This window comes from Corapipo altera, unplaced genomic scaffold (assembly GCF_003945725.1).
Source record: "Corapipo altera isolate COAL_440 unplaced genomic scaffold, ASM394572v1 0, whole genome shotgun sequence".
Lineage (NCBI taxonomy): Eukaryota > Metazoa > Chordata > Aves > Passeriformes > Pipridae > Corapipo > Corapipo altera.
The window spans coordinates 28,183,202-28,198,903 of NW_020884872.1; the positions used below are offsets into that span (position 1 = coordinate 28,183,202).

At 40.1% G+C, this 15,702-nt stretch overlaps 1 protein-coding gene across 1 annotated transcript; it reads right to left on the reverse strand.

Annotated features, from left to right (window-relative positions):
* Positions 1-228: 228 nt before the first annotated feature.
* CUNH2orf49 (chromosome unknown C2orf49 homolog) lies at positions 229-10,803 on the reverse strand. The gene is made up of 4 exons (XM_027644030.1): positions 10,636-10,803; positions 8,762-8,928; positions 4,665-5,037; positions 229-1,775 (listed from the first exon to the last, which is right to left on the reverse strand). The coding sequence occupies exons 1-4, from the start codon at positions 10,759-10,761 to the stop codon at positions 1,719-1,721; spliced, it is 723 nt and encodes a 240-aa protein (XP_027499831.1). The 5' UTR covers positions 10,762-10,803; the 3' UTR covers positions 229-1,718.
* Positions 10,804-15,702: the final 4,899 nt, after the last annotated feature.

Here is a 15,702-nt window from a genome sequence, read left to right on the forward strand (position 1 = left end):
CGTGCTCCTAGAAACTGGAACTGCACAAAATACATCCTACACTCTAGATCACTGACAAATAAGCCAAGCACAAAACAGAATTCCTATCAGACTGTTACACTAGTGCAAGAACCAGCACTTCACATGATACTACTGCTGCTAAACCTGATCACTTCAAGTCCACTGAAATATAACTGTATAAAATCAACAAGCTTAATTACATCATAAAAACAAGTCAGCACTGCTTTGTCTGCTTTTAATTTAATTTATTTAAATAGGATAAGGCTACTGAAAAGACAAGTCTTTACATACAAAATGTACATTACATTAAAGTTTGCTGTACTCGAGTACAAAAACTGCACAAGTGTTTAGTAAAAGGGAAACAGCACACTATTTTAAAACACACATTCTTACCATTTTACAGCATTCGAGAAGTGCCTTTTATATCGTAACAGTGAATGGAGAACGTCTGTAAAGTAATGAACTAAACTACAGGGTTTGGTTTCAATATAAACCAGTGTTAAAAATGTAAACAAGCTTTCTGATCACTATTGACAGCTTCTTTTAGTGGGTTAACTAAGAGGATTCAGAAGTTGATTTTTTTTGTTGTTGTTTTACTAAGTTTGGGAGCATTGTTATTATTTACCATCCATACCTAAAACTGATCTAAATTGGCTTCACTCTGAGCCACTGAATTTTAATAAAAATGTTTCTGTCGACTTAATTGGATTTCTGCCCTGTAAGGCACTACCAACAATTCAGATGAAACACCAAGTTTCACAGAAAACCAAAATCCATCTTAAATTATCAAAGCAAGGAAAACAGGTTTGTGTATTTTTTTCTAGAGTGCAATTACATGTGTTAATGCTCTCAAGGTACTTCTCTGTCTTCCTCTCCATGTCCCTCTCCAACTTCATAAGCTGAAAAAGCACTGGTTTGCATTCCACTGTTTTTTCCCATATTTTATAAGCATGATTGTAACCAGGAAAGCAACCAAATTTGCTACATTGGCACAATTTTACACTTATGCCTGTATAAAATACGCCTATGTACTTAAGAGAACATGGCACTAATCCATTCACTACTTCCTCTCAAAGTTTCATATCAAACAGTCTAACAACATATTTCCATCAGTGCATTTCTTATTTCATATATCAAGAGAAACTTCAATTTGAAGTAACGCTGTTAAAATAGTTCATCTCTCGTTACCAGCCTAACTTGCACTGCAAATTTTACACTCCTGTTCTGTGCAACAAAAACAAAAACAATTTCTTGTAGACCATCTTATCAGCAGAATGGTCAGTGTTCTCATCCAAATTAATTACCTTTTTAAAGCCAAGAAGGCTCTTGGGATCACCCTAAATCTCAACAGCTGTTTTAACTATTTAACCAGACATGGAATGAAACTGAACCTTAGTGAAACAACGTGTGAATCATAGTGACATGGAGGAGATGAACTATAATAACCTTGAAAACTAGAAGTGGAGGGTTTAGTATAGTGTAATATCACCACCTGTTAAAGAAGTAATTAACTACTTGTTGTGCAAGAGTAGACACTCTTAAGGTTACTGGTGATAGTGACTCCAGATTTACGACAGGGAACTGTTAAACTTGTTAAAGCTTCACAGCAATCTGAATCTCTGTAAGGTTCAAAACCAATTTTATTTAAATTGTTTAAATATACCTATCTATTTTAAAATATGGAAGTAATATTTATGTTTCAAGCACCATTAGCTACTTCATGGCCATGTAACATGCTGGATTTTCTTCTTTGCTTCCGTAGGCTTTAGGTCATTCTGAAATACAAAGAAATATATAAGTATTCTTAGGTATACTGTGCAAATAGAAGTCAGTCATTAATCTGACATATTCAAATCTGCTACTATTGCTGTACTCAGCTATAGGCTACTACAGTAGCTTTCTATTGCCATCTTGTGGAGAAAGTTAAATATCACAGAACTTCTCTACAGAAAATAAAAATAGAGCCAATGAATTTAACTACCTGCAAATCACACAAGTATTTGTTTTTTACTAATCTAAAATCAAATATGCAAAAATGTCTTTCAGTTATGCAGGTTAGAAACAGGTACCTGTTGGAGTTTCAAAACACACTTCCAAAGCTATTTCAGATAGTGTTCTTAAAATACTTGTTGAAATGGGATTGCATAAGGAAAAAAATCCGAACGCACAATTAAGAAACCAATTTAGTTTTGTCAAATAGTAAAAGCATTAGAAAAAGAGAAAGAAAATTTGGTCTTCCCTTGTAATGATCTGGATAAAAAAAGATAAATAACCGCCAAAGCCTCAGATGAACTCATCTTACAAGGAACTTGTAAAAATCAAGAAAATCTGAAGCAAAACGATGGGAGATGAAGTGGTGAAATAATTACCTTTCACCATCTAAAACAATAATAACAAAAGAAATCTGAAAAATGGAGCTTTAATAGTTCACACAAGCAGAGTAAAGACAGGTAAATGAGTTTTCAAGAACATTCTGCAACTCATTGCAACTCTTGTCTTTTCACTGTTATTTACAGCAATCCTGTGGACTGCAACCACTGAAAGGTTTAAGAGAATCAGACCCAAAGATAAGAGGGATAGTTCTGTGCTATTCAGCACGAGAACTTCAGTTTTTCTTGAAAGTCAAAGAACAGTAACTTGCTTGAAGAGAAAATTGTCACTACTGTCATTATACTAAAAACAGATCAGGCTTTACACCCCACAGCCATCTGCCAAGTACACTGATTCTTCCTGACTGCATCACTTACTATTCAACACCACATTCTTTAATTTCAGACAGTAAAGTACCATCCACAGAACACACTTGCCTAACTTCAAACACATCTGACCCACATTAACCAAGGCATGACTGAACTTGCAGGTATTAACTGGAACAACCTAACTGTGGCTAATGTAGAAAGTCAAATGCCAGAGGTCATAGCTTCTGAGTGTCAGTTATATAGTGGCACTTACAAGTGCCATGGTTGTGTCTACAAAACATTTAAATGAAATATAAAGAAGCTGTGAGGCGCATACTAAACAAGTTTCAAAAGCTCTGCAGGTTCAGATCTGACCAACACTTGGAAGAGTTCTAAATACTAAAAAAAGTTAGTAATACGGATAGTAGGAAACACACCTCTCCAGCATAAATTTCATTCAGAGCCTCAGCCATGGCTCTTGTAAAAGTTGCTAAAGCTGTCTTTCAGACACATGTTTAGGTGCTCATGTTTAACACAAGTCTGATGGAACCTACCAATCCATGCAGCAAGGATATTACCTGCATTCTTTCATTAAAGGATTTTTAAAGAAGATATTAACAGAAAGCATTTAATGAGGGAATACTGAGAAAACAAAAGTTCAGTCTCACGTCTCGGGAAGATTCTAATCAACGTTAACTCCACACTGTATATCTAAAGCTCCCCCTGCAGTTCAACTAAGAGTTCGTATTTCTCTTTCTTCCTCTGAAACCAAGACTTATTTCAGATATTCCTGTACTCCAGTGGAAATGTGAAAACTCCCTCATTTGTATCATGAAGGAATACCATACAAATATAAGACTTATCCCTACCTCGTGGCATGTTTTGAAGAGATTACCCATTGCTCCTGCTCACTGACAAGCCCGTTAAGACTAACCACACAGCTGTCAAAATCAACCACTGCTCCATCTCCCCATCTGGCAACTACATTCAGGACCATTACCTACATCTTATAAGATAATGCCCTGCTGAATTCATAGATCCTGCCTTAGCTCTTCACTCATCCCTTCAGCTCATCAGCTTTGTTCTGCCCCCATCTGTAGTGTAGTTCTCTTGTACACACAAAATTTGTTTACAGTCAAATCCAACTTGCAGAAAGAAGGTACTTATTTACCTTTATGGCTAACATCTCACTCATCAGACTTCCACACGAGAACAGCATCCTTCTGTTCAAGATCTCAGCATGTCTTCCTCAATGTCCAAGTATCCAATTAAAATCCTGTCTGAAAATGAGCCCTCGACCTTTGGTGTCTCACCTCGACTGATACAGTTTGTTGTTTTGGCTTCTCATTCAGACCCACAGTCTAAGCTCTCTCCAGATTAACACATCCAGTTCCTTCCTCTAGCTTGCTAATTCCTATGCAAGATTTTAAACAGATGGCATTCTTTCTCTAAGGATATATTCTGTGGCTCTCAGCATCTCACTTCTGCTCCTGTAATATCTCTTCCTTTACTGTGACAAGTGAAAGCTTGTCCTACTCAACCATTCAACTGTGATTGCTACAAATCATTTCATTTTTTCCTTCCCTACTACAGAAAACAGATCACTTGTCTTCCCTCCATGGCTGTTCATGTTGTTCTACAATACCTGTTCTTTCTCTCAGACCAACCAGTAGAATTATCTAGTTGGTGTTTTATTTGACTGCTACCAGCACCACCTTAAGTTTTACCTACTTACTTGTTTTAAAATTATGGGCATGGTTTCTACAGAGTTGCATCTCCCACATAGAAGTTTCCCATGGTCAAGTGCAAAGTACTTTATTTATTTCCTTCTAATCTTTCCCAACCAGCTACACCTTCATCTGTTTCTAAATACTCTACTATTACTCCAAAATAAAATAATCCTGAAAACTCTTACAAAGGTCTAACTTTGGCTCCTCTAAGTTTCAACTATAAAAAGCTGCAAAACAAGATACTGCACAAACGTACCGGCAAACCGGATTCTTCTTTAGGAACAGACCTCTTTAACTTCACAACAGTAGTTCCTGCTATTGGAGACAAAGGGTAAACCTTCAGACTAGTCAACACACCGCTGTTAGTCTTTGAAATATTGTTCTGCTGAGCCTCACTATTCCTCATTCCCAGCTTAGTGTCCTCTGACAAACTGGAGGCTGAAATGTATGTTGAGGCATTTGAAGAAACTGATAATCTTCGAACAGTGTTGGTGGGGCTTCCAGCTGGAGGAGGTTTCAGGCGATCAGCAGCTCCATTCTCTGTCTTCTTCACCTTTATGCTTGTACTTGTTGAATTACCATCAAATACAATCAATGGCCGTTTCCTTAATCCTTCCACTGTTGTAACACTGAAAATACAAATCATAAAATTCTCAGAAACGTAAGTTATATGATCAAAAAATAGCATAGTCAAGACACGAGTAGTGAAAATGAATTTAATCTTGTCTAAAGTAAATACATATCCCAAAACACTAACATTAAACTTTGATCTGCTCCAAACTTAAAATAAAAATACTTATATAAACTTACATATACTTAAATAAAAATAAAAAGCAACAAAAATTGCTTCCAAAATATAAAGGGGCAGGGGTTTGTGTAAGGAACAGTGTTCCTCAGCAAAGACAGTTGTGTGAGGAACTGTGAAGGCAAACAATTACAGTTGTACAAACAAAGACTCTGTGCTTGTACTACTGCAGCTCTTCCAGAATAACTACAGAGATAAGTGTTAAGTATTTCAAAAGATGAATATTTGAGAAAACATGTGCTGCCTTACCTACAAGAACAGCATCTAATATTCTGATAATTCTAAATTTCCCTGTTTCCACTCTTATTCAAAATCATAATGTTAAGATAGTCCAAAAGATTGTTACACAAGGAATAAAAACAGTAAGCAAAAAAAGCACAACTGTTTTTAAAACAAGCTGTCTTTAAACAGGAACCCTAAGTGGATTTAATGACTTTTTTTTAATAGTTTGTGCCTTTAAGCCCATGTGTAGTCAGAGCTGGCCAATTCAGTGACTCATAAAAAGGAATACTATCAAGCTGATATCAAAACAATATTATCAGAAAACATTTTGATTGCGAAAAAATAAAGTACAAAGTAAACATAACTCACTCTACATGAATTCAAAGATTTAAAAAAGCATTGCTCAAGAATGACAAAGAAAAAGTGTTTGGAAAGTGCGGATTTAACAAATAAAAAACCCAAGCCACCAATAAGGTACATAATATTCCTGATCAGAAACTTCAGCTTTCAGTATACACTGACTGTTCAGTCATCTCATACTAAACAGATGAATAAAAGTTGAATTACAGTGTTTCAACAATTGAATATATATTTGCATTGACTTGCAACTATATGAATTTGACAATTTTGATGTTAAGTATCTCAACAGACTTCAAAATAAGCCACAAGCAGAGACTTAATCAGTTTGGTCTTGGAACAACATTAGATTAGTAGCCGCTGATAAACCTCACATATTAAGAAACTGCACATCACTTGTACAGTTTCTGTCAAGAACAGGGGTTTCTTTAAAAAAAGGGAAGTGGTCACAGTTTAGGAGTTCATAAAGCAAGACAAAGTTCAGGTCTTAGATTTTTTTCCCCGTCACATTCCTTACCATAATAAGTCTGCTTTTCCTATGGAGTCAGGGTTTTCATATATTCAGATTGGTGAAAAGTGGCAAGTTAGGAACTAACTGCAATTCCTGGACTGTTATCTACTCTAAACAAAATTTTAGAATTTGTAGTACTTGTACAAATGACATAATACAGGTAACACTCCCAGAGAAAAACTTTGGGAACATTCCAAAAGAAATTTGGATGCTGTACTGTCAAGGACTGTCACATCTAATTTTTAGATACATGTCTCACAGAACAAAACAGAACCTTGGGAGTGACATTTGCTTCATTTATATAAAGTACAGGCACCATAAAAGCTTCACAGTAGGACTCCTGTAGGCCAGCACTCTTCTGAGGGAGGACACTGATATTCACTAACTGCTGAAATCAGCCATTTTGGGATTGTGTCCCCTCCTGCAGATCACCTTCTGTGCAACCTAGATTTCAATGCACCTCTATATCTAATCCCACTGCTTATTTTGAAGTGCATGGTAAGATACAAGATTTACTAGAGACAGCAAAAGCTTCACTACTTGAGCAATCTGGGTTTCCACTCTCTCACGTGATTACTCATGCAGTCAGGATGGCCTCCCAATTATGAGGACAATTTAATGAAAAATGTTCCTAATTTTGTCTAGCTTAATCTGGTACTTAAGGTAATCATAGAGAAGTGTAGGTTTTAGCTCCCACACCCTGATTATCCTAAATATTTGCCTGTTACCAAAATAGGCAGGTGATCACCTCTTCTGTGAAACTGGTCAGAAGTACAATGTTTTGCACTGAACTCAGTATTATCAGCACCTTAGCAGTTCTCAGGGCATACTGAAGTGACCTCTCAGAAGACTAAGTAGGAATGATGAGCCCTACCAAGACCACAGCTATGAGGATGAATAGCCACAGCACTCCTGGAGACTGAGCATTTGCAGGTGAGAGTCTTTAGACTTGCTGGCATTTCAGAAACTACATATACACTGTGAGATTCTTATCATCCTCTCTCTTCCAGTAGGCAAGATGATCTTACAGATCTACAAAATTAACTATCCCTGAACACAAATACTTTCTGAAATTGGAAAGACTGCTTGTTCCTATTTGCTATGATTGTCTGCAAACTCAGATATTCAGTAATAAGATATATAAACCATCATCTGTAACCTCAGATATTTGACTGCGTTACTGAAGTATAACATCAAATCAGCTGACATACAGCAAGTCTTCTAGGACATGACATTAATCACCAGCAGTAAAACTAAACACAATATTCAACACTGATTTTTAAATTTCATTGTGTTTTTACCTCCAATCTGTAACTACCAGAGCCAAGCCAAAACTCACCGAACTGTGCTCATCAAGTCTTCAAGCCTCATACTAATTCCATGTGATTTCCACAAAGAACTCATCAGAGAGTTCTCTTATTCATACAATCAATCAGTTTATCTGATTTCTAAAGTGAACTAACAGCACGCTTAGTTCCCAGCTCCAACTTGCACATAACTTACAGCTTCAAAATATCTAGGAATTTTGATTTTGTTTTAGAAACAGGAATGCCAAGTTCTACTTCCTCTTCTGCACAATGGCATCATGTCAATTTTGTTTAAGTGGTGCACACAATTATGAGGAAAAGTGTAATATTCTAATATTCCAAAAAGACAATTGAACTTCCTTGATACAGTGTACTAAAACTGAAATTTTTTCTGTGCAACTTTTACTTGCTGAAAGTGATGATAATCTATTTTTTTCATTTCTCTAGGGTTAGTAATACTAGCAGGAAAAGATTAACTTTTCTAAAGAGTATTTTGTCAGCATATTTGTTAAGTATGAAAGAGGTAATAAAAGCAAAACCAGCAACTTCTGGAAAATCTTAAAACGGTCCAAAAACAGAGCAAAAGACTAAGCCTAGTGTGCTAGATGCTAAGTGCAAAGAACAACTGCTAAAGAAAAGCAGACTGGTAGATTAAAGTTATCTCCTTATACTTACTGTTTTCCCAGCAAATATAATGCTTTAACCATTACTGCATTTTACTGTACCAAAATAAGAGCCCCTAAAGTTATTGTACACATAAACTCTGGATGAAGTCATTCTCTCATCTAAAAATTAACATTGCCTCCTTCTCCCAAAAACATCTAGCCTCCTATCTTTATTTCTTTGGACTAGATGACCATCAAAGGTCCCTTCCAACCCAAACTATTCTATGGTTCTACATCAAGAAGCACTATAAGCTAAATACCATTAATAACATTTGGATGACAAAACAAAAACATTATCTTTCCCTTTTTCCCATTATTGCAGTAGGAGAATCTATCACTTCTGACACAGGAAACCTGACACAGCATTCTCTGTAACCTGTGACAATGTCCAAAAGCTGCACAAATTTCATTAATCAGGCAAACAAAGGTTGAACTAAATGCATTGTCCTAAATTCTCCAGGCCTAGCCCAATAAAAGCTAACTTACCTTTTATTCTCACTTTTCAGGTCACTTTGCTGTCTCTTCTTTTCCATCATTTTCCCCCATCTACTTTTTGGTAGGTCACGCTGAGGCAGGGGAATGGCATGTTGGATATAGAGATCAGTGAGACTGTCTTTGTCCATTTTCGCATCATTTTCGACTAATATATTTTTCTGCAGGGGACAGAAAAAAAGTTGTTATTATCATGACAAATTCAAAGCACAACCATCTTAATAGCATCATTTATTTGTTCAAAATACACTTTAAGGTACTGCTTTGGGCATAAATGTCAGAGTTTCAAAAGTAAGCGAGTGGCTGGGATGATCACTTTGGAGAGGCTGTGAACTGCCCACTGCCAATGACAGCCTGGTCTCCTGCCTTCCCACTGTGAAATTCCCTTGTTTTGTGTAGAGAACTGTGGTAATCTGTGGATTAGACTCAGTTCCTCCCTTCAGTGAGGCAATGGAAAACACACGATGTTTTGGTCAGTGCCTAGTGGTTTCTTTTTCTACCACTTGCAATGGTAGCCCTCCCTATCCAAAACCCCACAGGTTTTGCCAATAAAAACAGCAGTAAAAAAAAAAAAAAGGAAAAAAATTTGATAGAGATACTGCTGATGGCTGATGTTTTCATGCACTCTTAAACAAACCTCTCTGAATCCAACTACTGTACCAGAGCTCTTCTTCACTCTTCTAAAAACCAGGTAACTAGAACATAATGCAGGTCAGACTTGTGAATATAGAGCTGTCCTTCCTTCCCCAGTTCCCAAAGAATAAAGGAGATAAGTTGAAGCTCAACAGGAGGAAGAACTTCTTTATGTTGAGGGTGGCAGAGCACTGGAACAGGCTGCCCAGGGAGGTCGTGAAGTCTCCCTCTCTGGTGACGTTCCAAATGCACCTGGATGAGTTCCTGTGTCACCTGCTCTAGGTGACCCTCCCTTGGCATGAGGGTTGCACTGGATGACTTCCAGAGGTCCCTTCCAACCCTAAATATTCTGTGATTTTGTGAGATTTCTAGGAACTGTCAGTTTTACCAGAACACCAGTTTTCTTTTCAATCATGTATGGGGCTGTGAACATCTCTTGGTACCTCCTGTCAGATTTATTAAAGGAGAAAAAAAACTTCACTAATATCCTCCAAACTAGAGGTCACCAAAAGCAGGTGAAGCCTCTGTCACTAATGTTTTTGGTAACACTTCATGACTTCTGATGGTGGCCTGAAAGGTGTACGTTTTTGTCCACATAGACTACATGGACGAGAGCACATGAAAATTCTTTGAGCTCATACAAAAACCTGAAACTTCGATTCCTGTTGTTTCATGCACCTAGAATTTTCAGGCAGAGCGGTAACAAGTATTTCAAATTACATCAACAAAAGCTTTGTATGGTCCTAAACTGCTTAGAATTCACTTTCAAACTGAATTTCTTTTTTCAACTATTAAGAATTAATAAGTAGTTAAGTAATACTTCAGTATTTAAGCATTAGTTTGACTGATTACGTAGGCTGCACTTCCTTAACTCACGGAATCACAGAATATTTAGGGAGCTCTGGAGATCACCTAGTCCAACACCCCTGCCAAGGCAGGGTCACCTGGAGCAGGTTACACTGGGTATGGACGTCGCAACTTCAACAGTATAAATATCATCTTTCCACAGACAGTTTTACTGTATGCAGGCACTATGTCGATTTGGGCAAACTGCTCTTTAGCAGCCTCGGTGTTCAAACACAGCCCTTTGCAAACACGGAGACATCTCCCACGCCACGGGTCTCCTCTCAGCAACTCCGTGGCCTGTGGAGCACCGACTCGGGGGCTGTTTTCCCCTGAACTCCCCCTCAGGGGCCGTCGGTCCGCCTCGGCCCGGCCCGGCTTCCCGGACGCACCTGCTCCAGGGTGAGCCGCAGGAATTCCTCTGAGAGCAGCTCCGGGTGCAGCAGTAGCACCTCCGCCTCCGAGCGTGCCGATCCCGGCTGCTCCTCGCCCGCCCGGGCCCTTCCCTGCGCCGCCATCTTCGACCCCCGGCAGCCCCTTCCAGCCTCCCACAATCCCGCGCGGGGCTGGAGACGCGTTTCCAGAGCAGCCGCGCGGGGCAGTGGCGTCACCTTCTGCGGGGGCGGGGACAGCGGGACCGGGTGTGCCCGGTCAGGGAGCTGCGCTCCGCGGGGCAGCTGGGACTGAGGAGCGCACGGAAATACACAGAATCACACGGAATCACTGAGTATCCTGAGCTGGAAGGGATCCGCAAGGATCGTCGAAGTCCAACTCCTGGCCCTGCACAGGACAGCCCCGAGTCACGCCATGTGCCTGAGAGTATTGTCCAAACGCTTCTTGAACTCTGGCAGGCTTGATGCTGTGACCGCTTCCCTGGGGAGCCTGTTCCAGTGCCAAACCACCGTCTGGCTGAAAAATGTTTTCCTAATATCCAACCTAGGCCTCCCCTGACACAACTTCAGGCCATTCTCTTGGGTCCTGTCACTGGTCACTACAGAGAAGAGATCAGTGTCTGCGCCTCTCTTCCTCTCTCAAGGAAGTTGTAGACTGCTAAGAGGTCTCTCCTCGGCCTCCTCTTCTGCAACAAGCCAAGTGACCTCAGCTGCTTCTCATAAAGCTTCCCTTCAAGGGCCCTCACCATCTTCATGTACCTCCTTTGGATGCTCTCGAATAGCTTTATATCTTTCTTATATTGGGGCACCCAAACTGAACACGGTGCTTGAGGTGAAGCCAAACCAGAGTGTGACAATCCCTTCCCTCAACCGGCTAGCAATGCTTTGCCTGATGACCCCCAGGACCACGGTTGGCCCTCCTGGCTGCCAGGGCACTGCTGACTCATCTTCAACTTGCCATCAACCAGGACCCCAAGGTCCCTTTTCATGGCACTGCTTTCCACCATCTCATTCCCCAGCCTGTACGTATATTCAGGGTTGCCCCATCCCAGGTGTAGAATCCTGCACTTGCCCTGTTAAAGTTCATACAGTTGGTGATTGTCCAGCCCTCTAATTTGTCTTGAGTCTCTCTGCAGGGCCTCCCTGCCTTCCATGGAGTTAGGTGTTGCTGATGAGGTGAGGTTATCCCCTAGCTGATAGCGTTGAGCAGGGAAAACACACTTTATTATAATTCTGTCAGCATACAACACTACAAACCACTTTTGCTGCTACATGCCAGAGTTGTGCTACTGAAATGAAACGGGATCTCCATCCTGCTCATACCTGTGGCACCTGCTTGTTAATGCAGCTTGATCTGCAATAACAAAAGTTGCTTTGTAATTCCAAAGTAAAATAGTTGCCTGTCCACTGGAGTTAGTCATCTGCTTACATATTTGAAAGCAGAATAGGGAATTACAAATTATTATGAGTAAATAACCATGTCATTGTTACAATATAAAATTGCAATGTAATTTGAAGTACTTGATTTTCATTTTACAGAATTATGAGGCACAGGCAACAATGTAACACAAGTAACATAATGTCATGGTTTTAAGTGTACATCCACCTGAACGAGCAGCAGATATATCACTATGTATGCCACATTATTGCTACACATATGCAGTGTTTCTGTGCGTGAATTCAAATTTTGAATATTTAAAAATCATTTAAATGTACAAGTAAGTAGTAACATTATTTCATAATGGTGTCATCAAAACAGCCAACTGGCAGCATATGCAATTCAATTCCTTGTGCTTTCCCTCTGTCCCTCCTCCCAAACCAACCCCAGCTACTGTTACTGCTTGTTTTTTCTTGGAAGCACTGCTTTTTGTACCTATGTGTATCTTTTGTATGCCTAGGTTGGGCTTGGTCTGTTACTATGATCTGTAATGTGACTGCAGTGTTTGAAAACAACAAATGGATTCTCCCAGAGCTGCTGAGACCATGAGTGGTGTCCAGTGTTTGTGCTGCTGGGATGGGGTCCTCTTCTGCATGGATGCATAATTTGGATGCTGACCCTGACGCTCAGCGCAGGTTATTTCTGAGACCACACTGGGCGGGCTGGGGTCCAGTGGGCCAAGGAAGGAGCTTCCCATCACTGGAGCAGCACAAGGGCACAGTTACCCTCCCTCTGCTCCCTCTCCAGGGAAGCTGCATCCGAGGGGAAACGCAGGCTGTACGCTGGGACTGCCAACTGCCAAGAGCCCCAACTTTATAGCTGTGTGCCCAACACACAAACACACCTATAGACTAGTCCTATTTTCATTTTCTCACTCTTCTCCCACTTTAGCCAATTACATCACAAAATCACCTTAATTCAAGTAATCTTGTAAATGAATATACTTTCTAAGGCAAATGTTCAGCCTGTATTTTGGTGATTATTTCAGCCAATGAAATTACTGTCTTGTAAATTACATGGATCATCTCTCTCTTCCTAAAGTATCTTGTAAGTTCTTTCCTCATGGAAAACATATCCTTGCTAACCAAATTAGTTTTGCCAATCATGACTTTCACTCCTTGAGTTTCTTATGTTAATATTTATTCTGTAGGGATTTGTACCCAAAATTACAGTTCCTCTTTGGTTAACCAGACCATGTCCTCTCACGGTGAAGTTCTGACAGGGATGAAATGTAAACAGTGTGATAAAAATGTAATATTTCTTTTCAAATTGCTGTAAAAATGATAAAACTTTAATAACCTATATCGTTTTCACAGATCTGCTGAATGATCCTATTGCATTTTATAGTAGAGATAATTTTTTTCTATTTTTTGGTTAATAATTTTAAAATTAATGATACCACGTCATTTTCCATTATTTTTCTTTTTAAGATTTTCCAACTAGAAAAACAATGCTTTATATCAGTTCTGATACCTTCCTTTATACTTTGTTCATTAGCTGTATATGTTGCCCCAAAATAGGTTCTTTCACCTGGTGTGCAAAAGGCCAATCCACACACAGAGTCAAGGTATTTGATTTATTTACAGTTCTGCACAGAAAGGGATGGCAAATCCACAAAGCCAGTAACGACCACCAAAACTTTTCATTATTTATACATTTTAGCAAACAAAGGCATTAATGTTCATTGGCTACAAGTTGCCTAGTTCCCTTATAGTTAGTATTCTACCTCCTACTGGTTAATGATTCCCTTGCTTCTCATGTTAATTAGGCCACATGCTCAGTCCTTCTTTTCTTTTGAGTCGGTGGGCTGTGAGGTGGGCTGTGAGTCAGTGGTCACCATCTCCTGTAGCCGGAATTACCTTTTGCCGGTTGGAGCTGATTGCAGCACATTTGCTGAGTTGGCTTTGTTAGTTTCTTCCTTATCTTGGGAGTTCTGCCGAATGTCCTGTGGCCCATAATTCTGCATTCTTTATGTCCACTATCAGCAGTACATCCTTCTTCCCAAGGTTTGTTAACCTCCTGCTAAGTCTGAGATCATTGAGGCGTGTGAAGCTCTAAACCTTAACAGGGCAATTCTACTGAAAAGTAATTTATCTTTCTAACACCCAGACATCCACTGGGAGCAGCTTTTTTCACATTCCAAGAAAGTGCTCTCACTGTAATTGGACTTAGTAATAATAAGAATGTTATAACATATGTAGATTATATAAATAATTTATATATATAATTTATATAGAGTATAATAATCATAGTATAAATATCTTGTAAAAGAGACTTGTAGCATATATAATATATATAATAATGGCAATATTATAGGTTTTATAATATATGAGACATATTGCTATTAAGTCCAATTAGATTGACAGCACTTTCTTGGAGTGTGAAAACAGCAGCTCCCAAGTCTCATATAAAGTCTCATATAAATATCTACATATATATGAGACTTATAATAACTAAGTATGTTTATATATATACATATATAAACACACATATAAAGAAACTTAAAACATTGCTACTATTAAGTCCAATAATTCCAAGTCTTTGGAATCTCTTTTATCTATCTATCTATCTCCACTGGTCAGATTATGTGACCAATACATCTGTTCTAGAACAAGCAGCAGTCACAAGCATTGAGGCCATGTTGCTGAGAACACAGCTGCACTGGGCAGGACATGTCTCCAGGATGAAGGATCATCGCCTCCCTAAGATCTTGCTCTATGGTGAACTTGCCACCGGCTGCCGCAAGAGAGGAGCCCCGAAGAAAAGATACAAGGACTCCCTGACACAACATCTCAGCCTTGGACATATTGATCAACATAACTGGTCTACTCTGGCCTCCAATCGGGAGGTCTGGAGACACACCATCCACCAGCTGGAGACGCAGCTGTCTCCTTTGAGAACGCACACAGGATCACTCTCGAGGAGAAAAGGCAACGCAGAAAGAACCGTGTCTTGCAGAATATACCATCTAAGGAGTCCTTCTGCTGTGCCTTTTGCAATCGGATATGTCTGTCTCGTATTGGCCTCATAAGCCAGCAGTGTGCCTGTAACAAATGTGGGTAGAGCCTTCCCAAATCTTCGTTCATGAAGCCTAGACATGATAACAACTAAGTATCTTTATATATATATATAAACACACATATAAAGAAACTTAAAACATTGCTACTATTAAGTCCAATAATTCCAAGTCTTTGGAATCTCTTTTATCTATCTATCTATCTATCTTATATACACAGCTGTATGTATACATATAAATGTATAAATATACGTACATACACACATGCACATATATAGAGATGTGTATGTCCTCTCTCTCGGGTGCAAAGTTGGAGGTCCCCGAGCGCTGTTTCGGGGGCGGAGGGCGGCCTTTCCCGCACGTGACCGGACGCTCCCATTCCCGGTGACGCGGCTCCGGGCGGGGCCGGCGCCGCAGCGGAAGCGGCGCGTCCTCCCCGCCCGCCCGCCGGCGGATCCGAGCGCGCCCCGAGGCGGCCCCGGCCGCCGGCACCGCACCGCGAGGCCCCGGAGCGGCGGGCCCGGCTCCCGCCGAGCGCCGGCAAGTGCGGGGAGGAGGGAGGGCGAGGGAGGCTCCCTGGCCGGCGGGGCGGAGGCGGCGCGCTGGGGCCGGT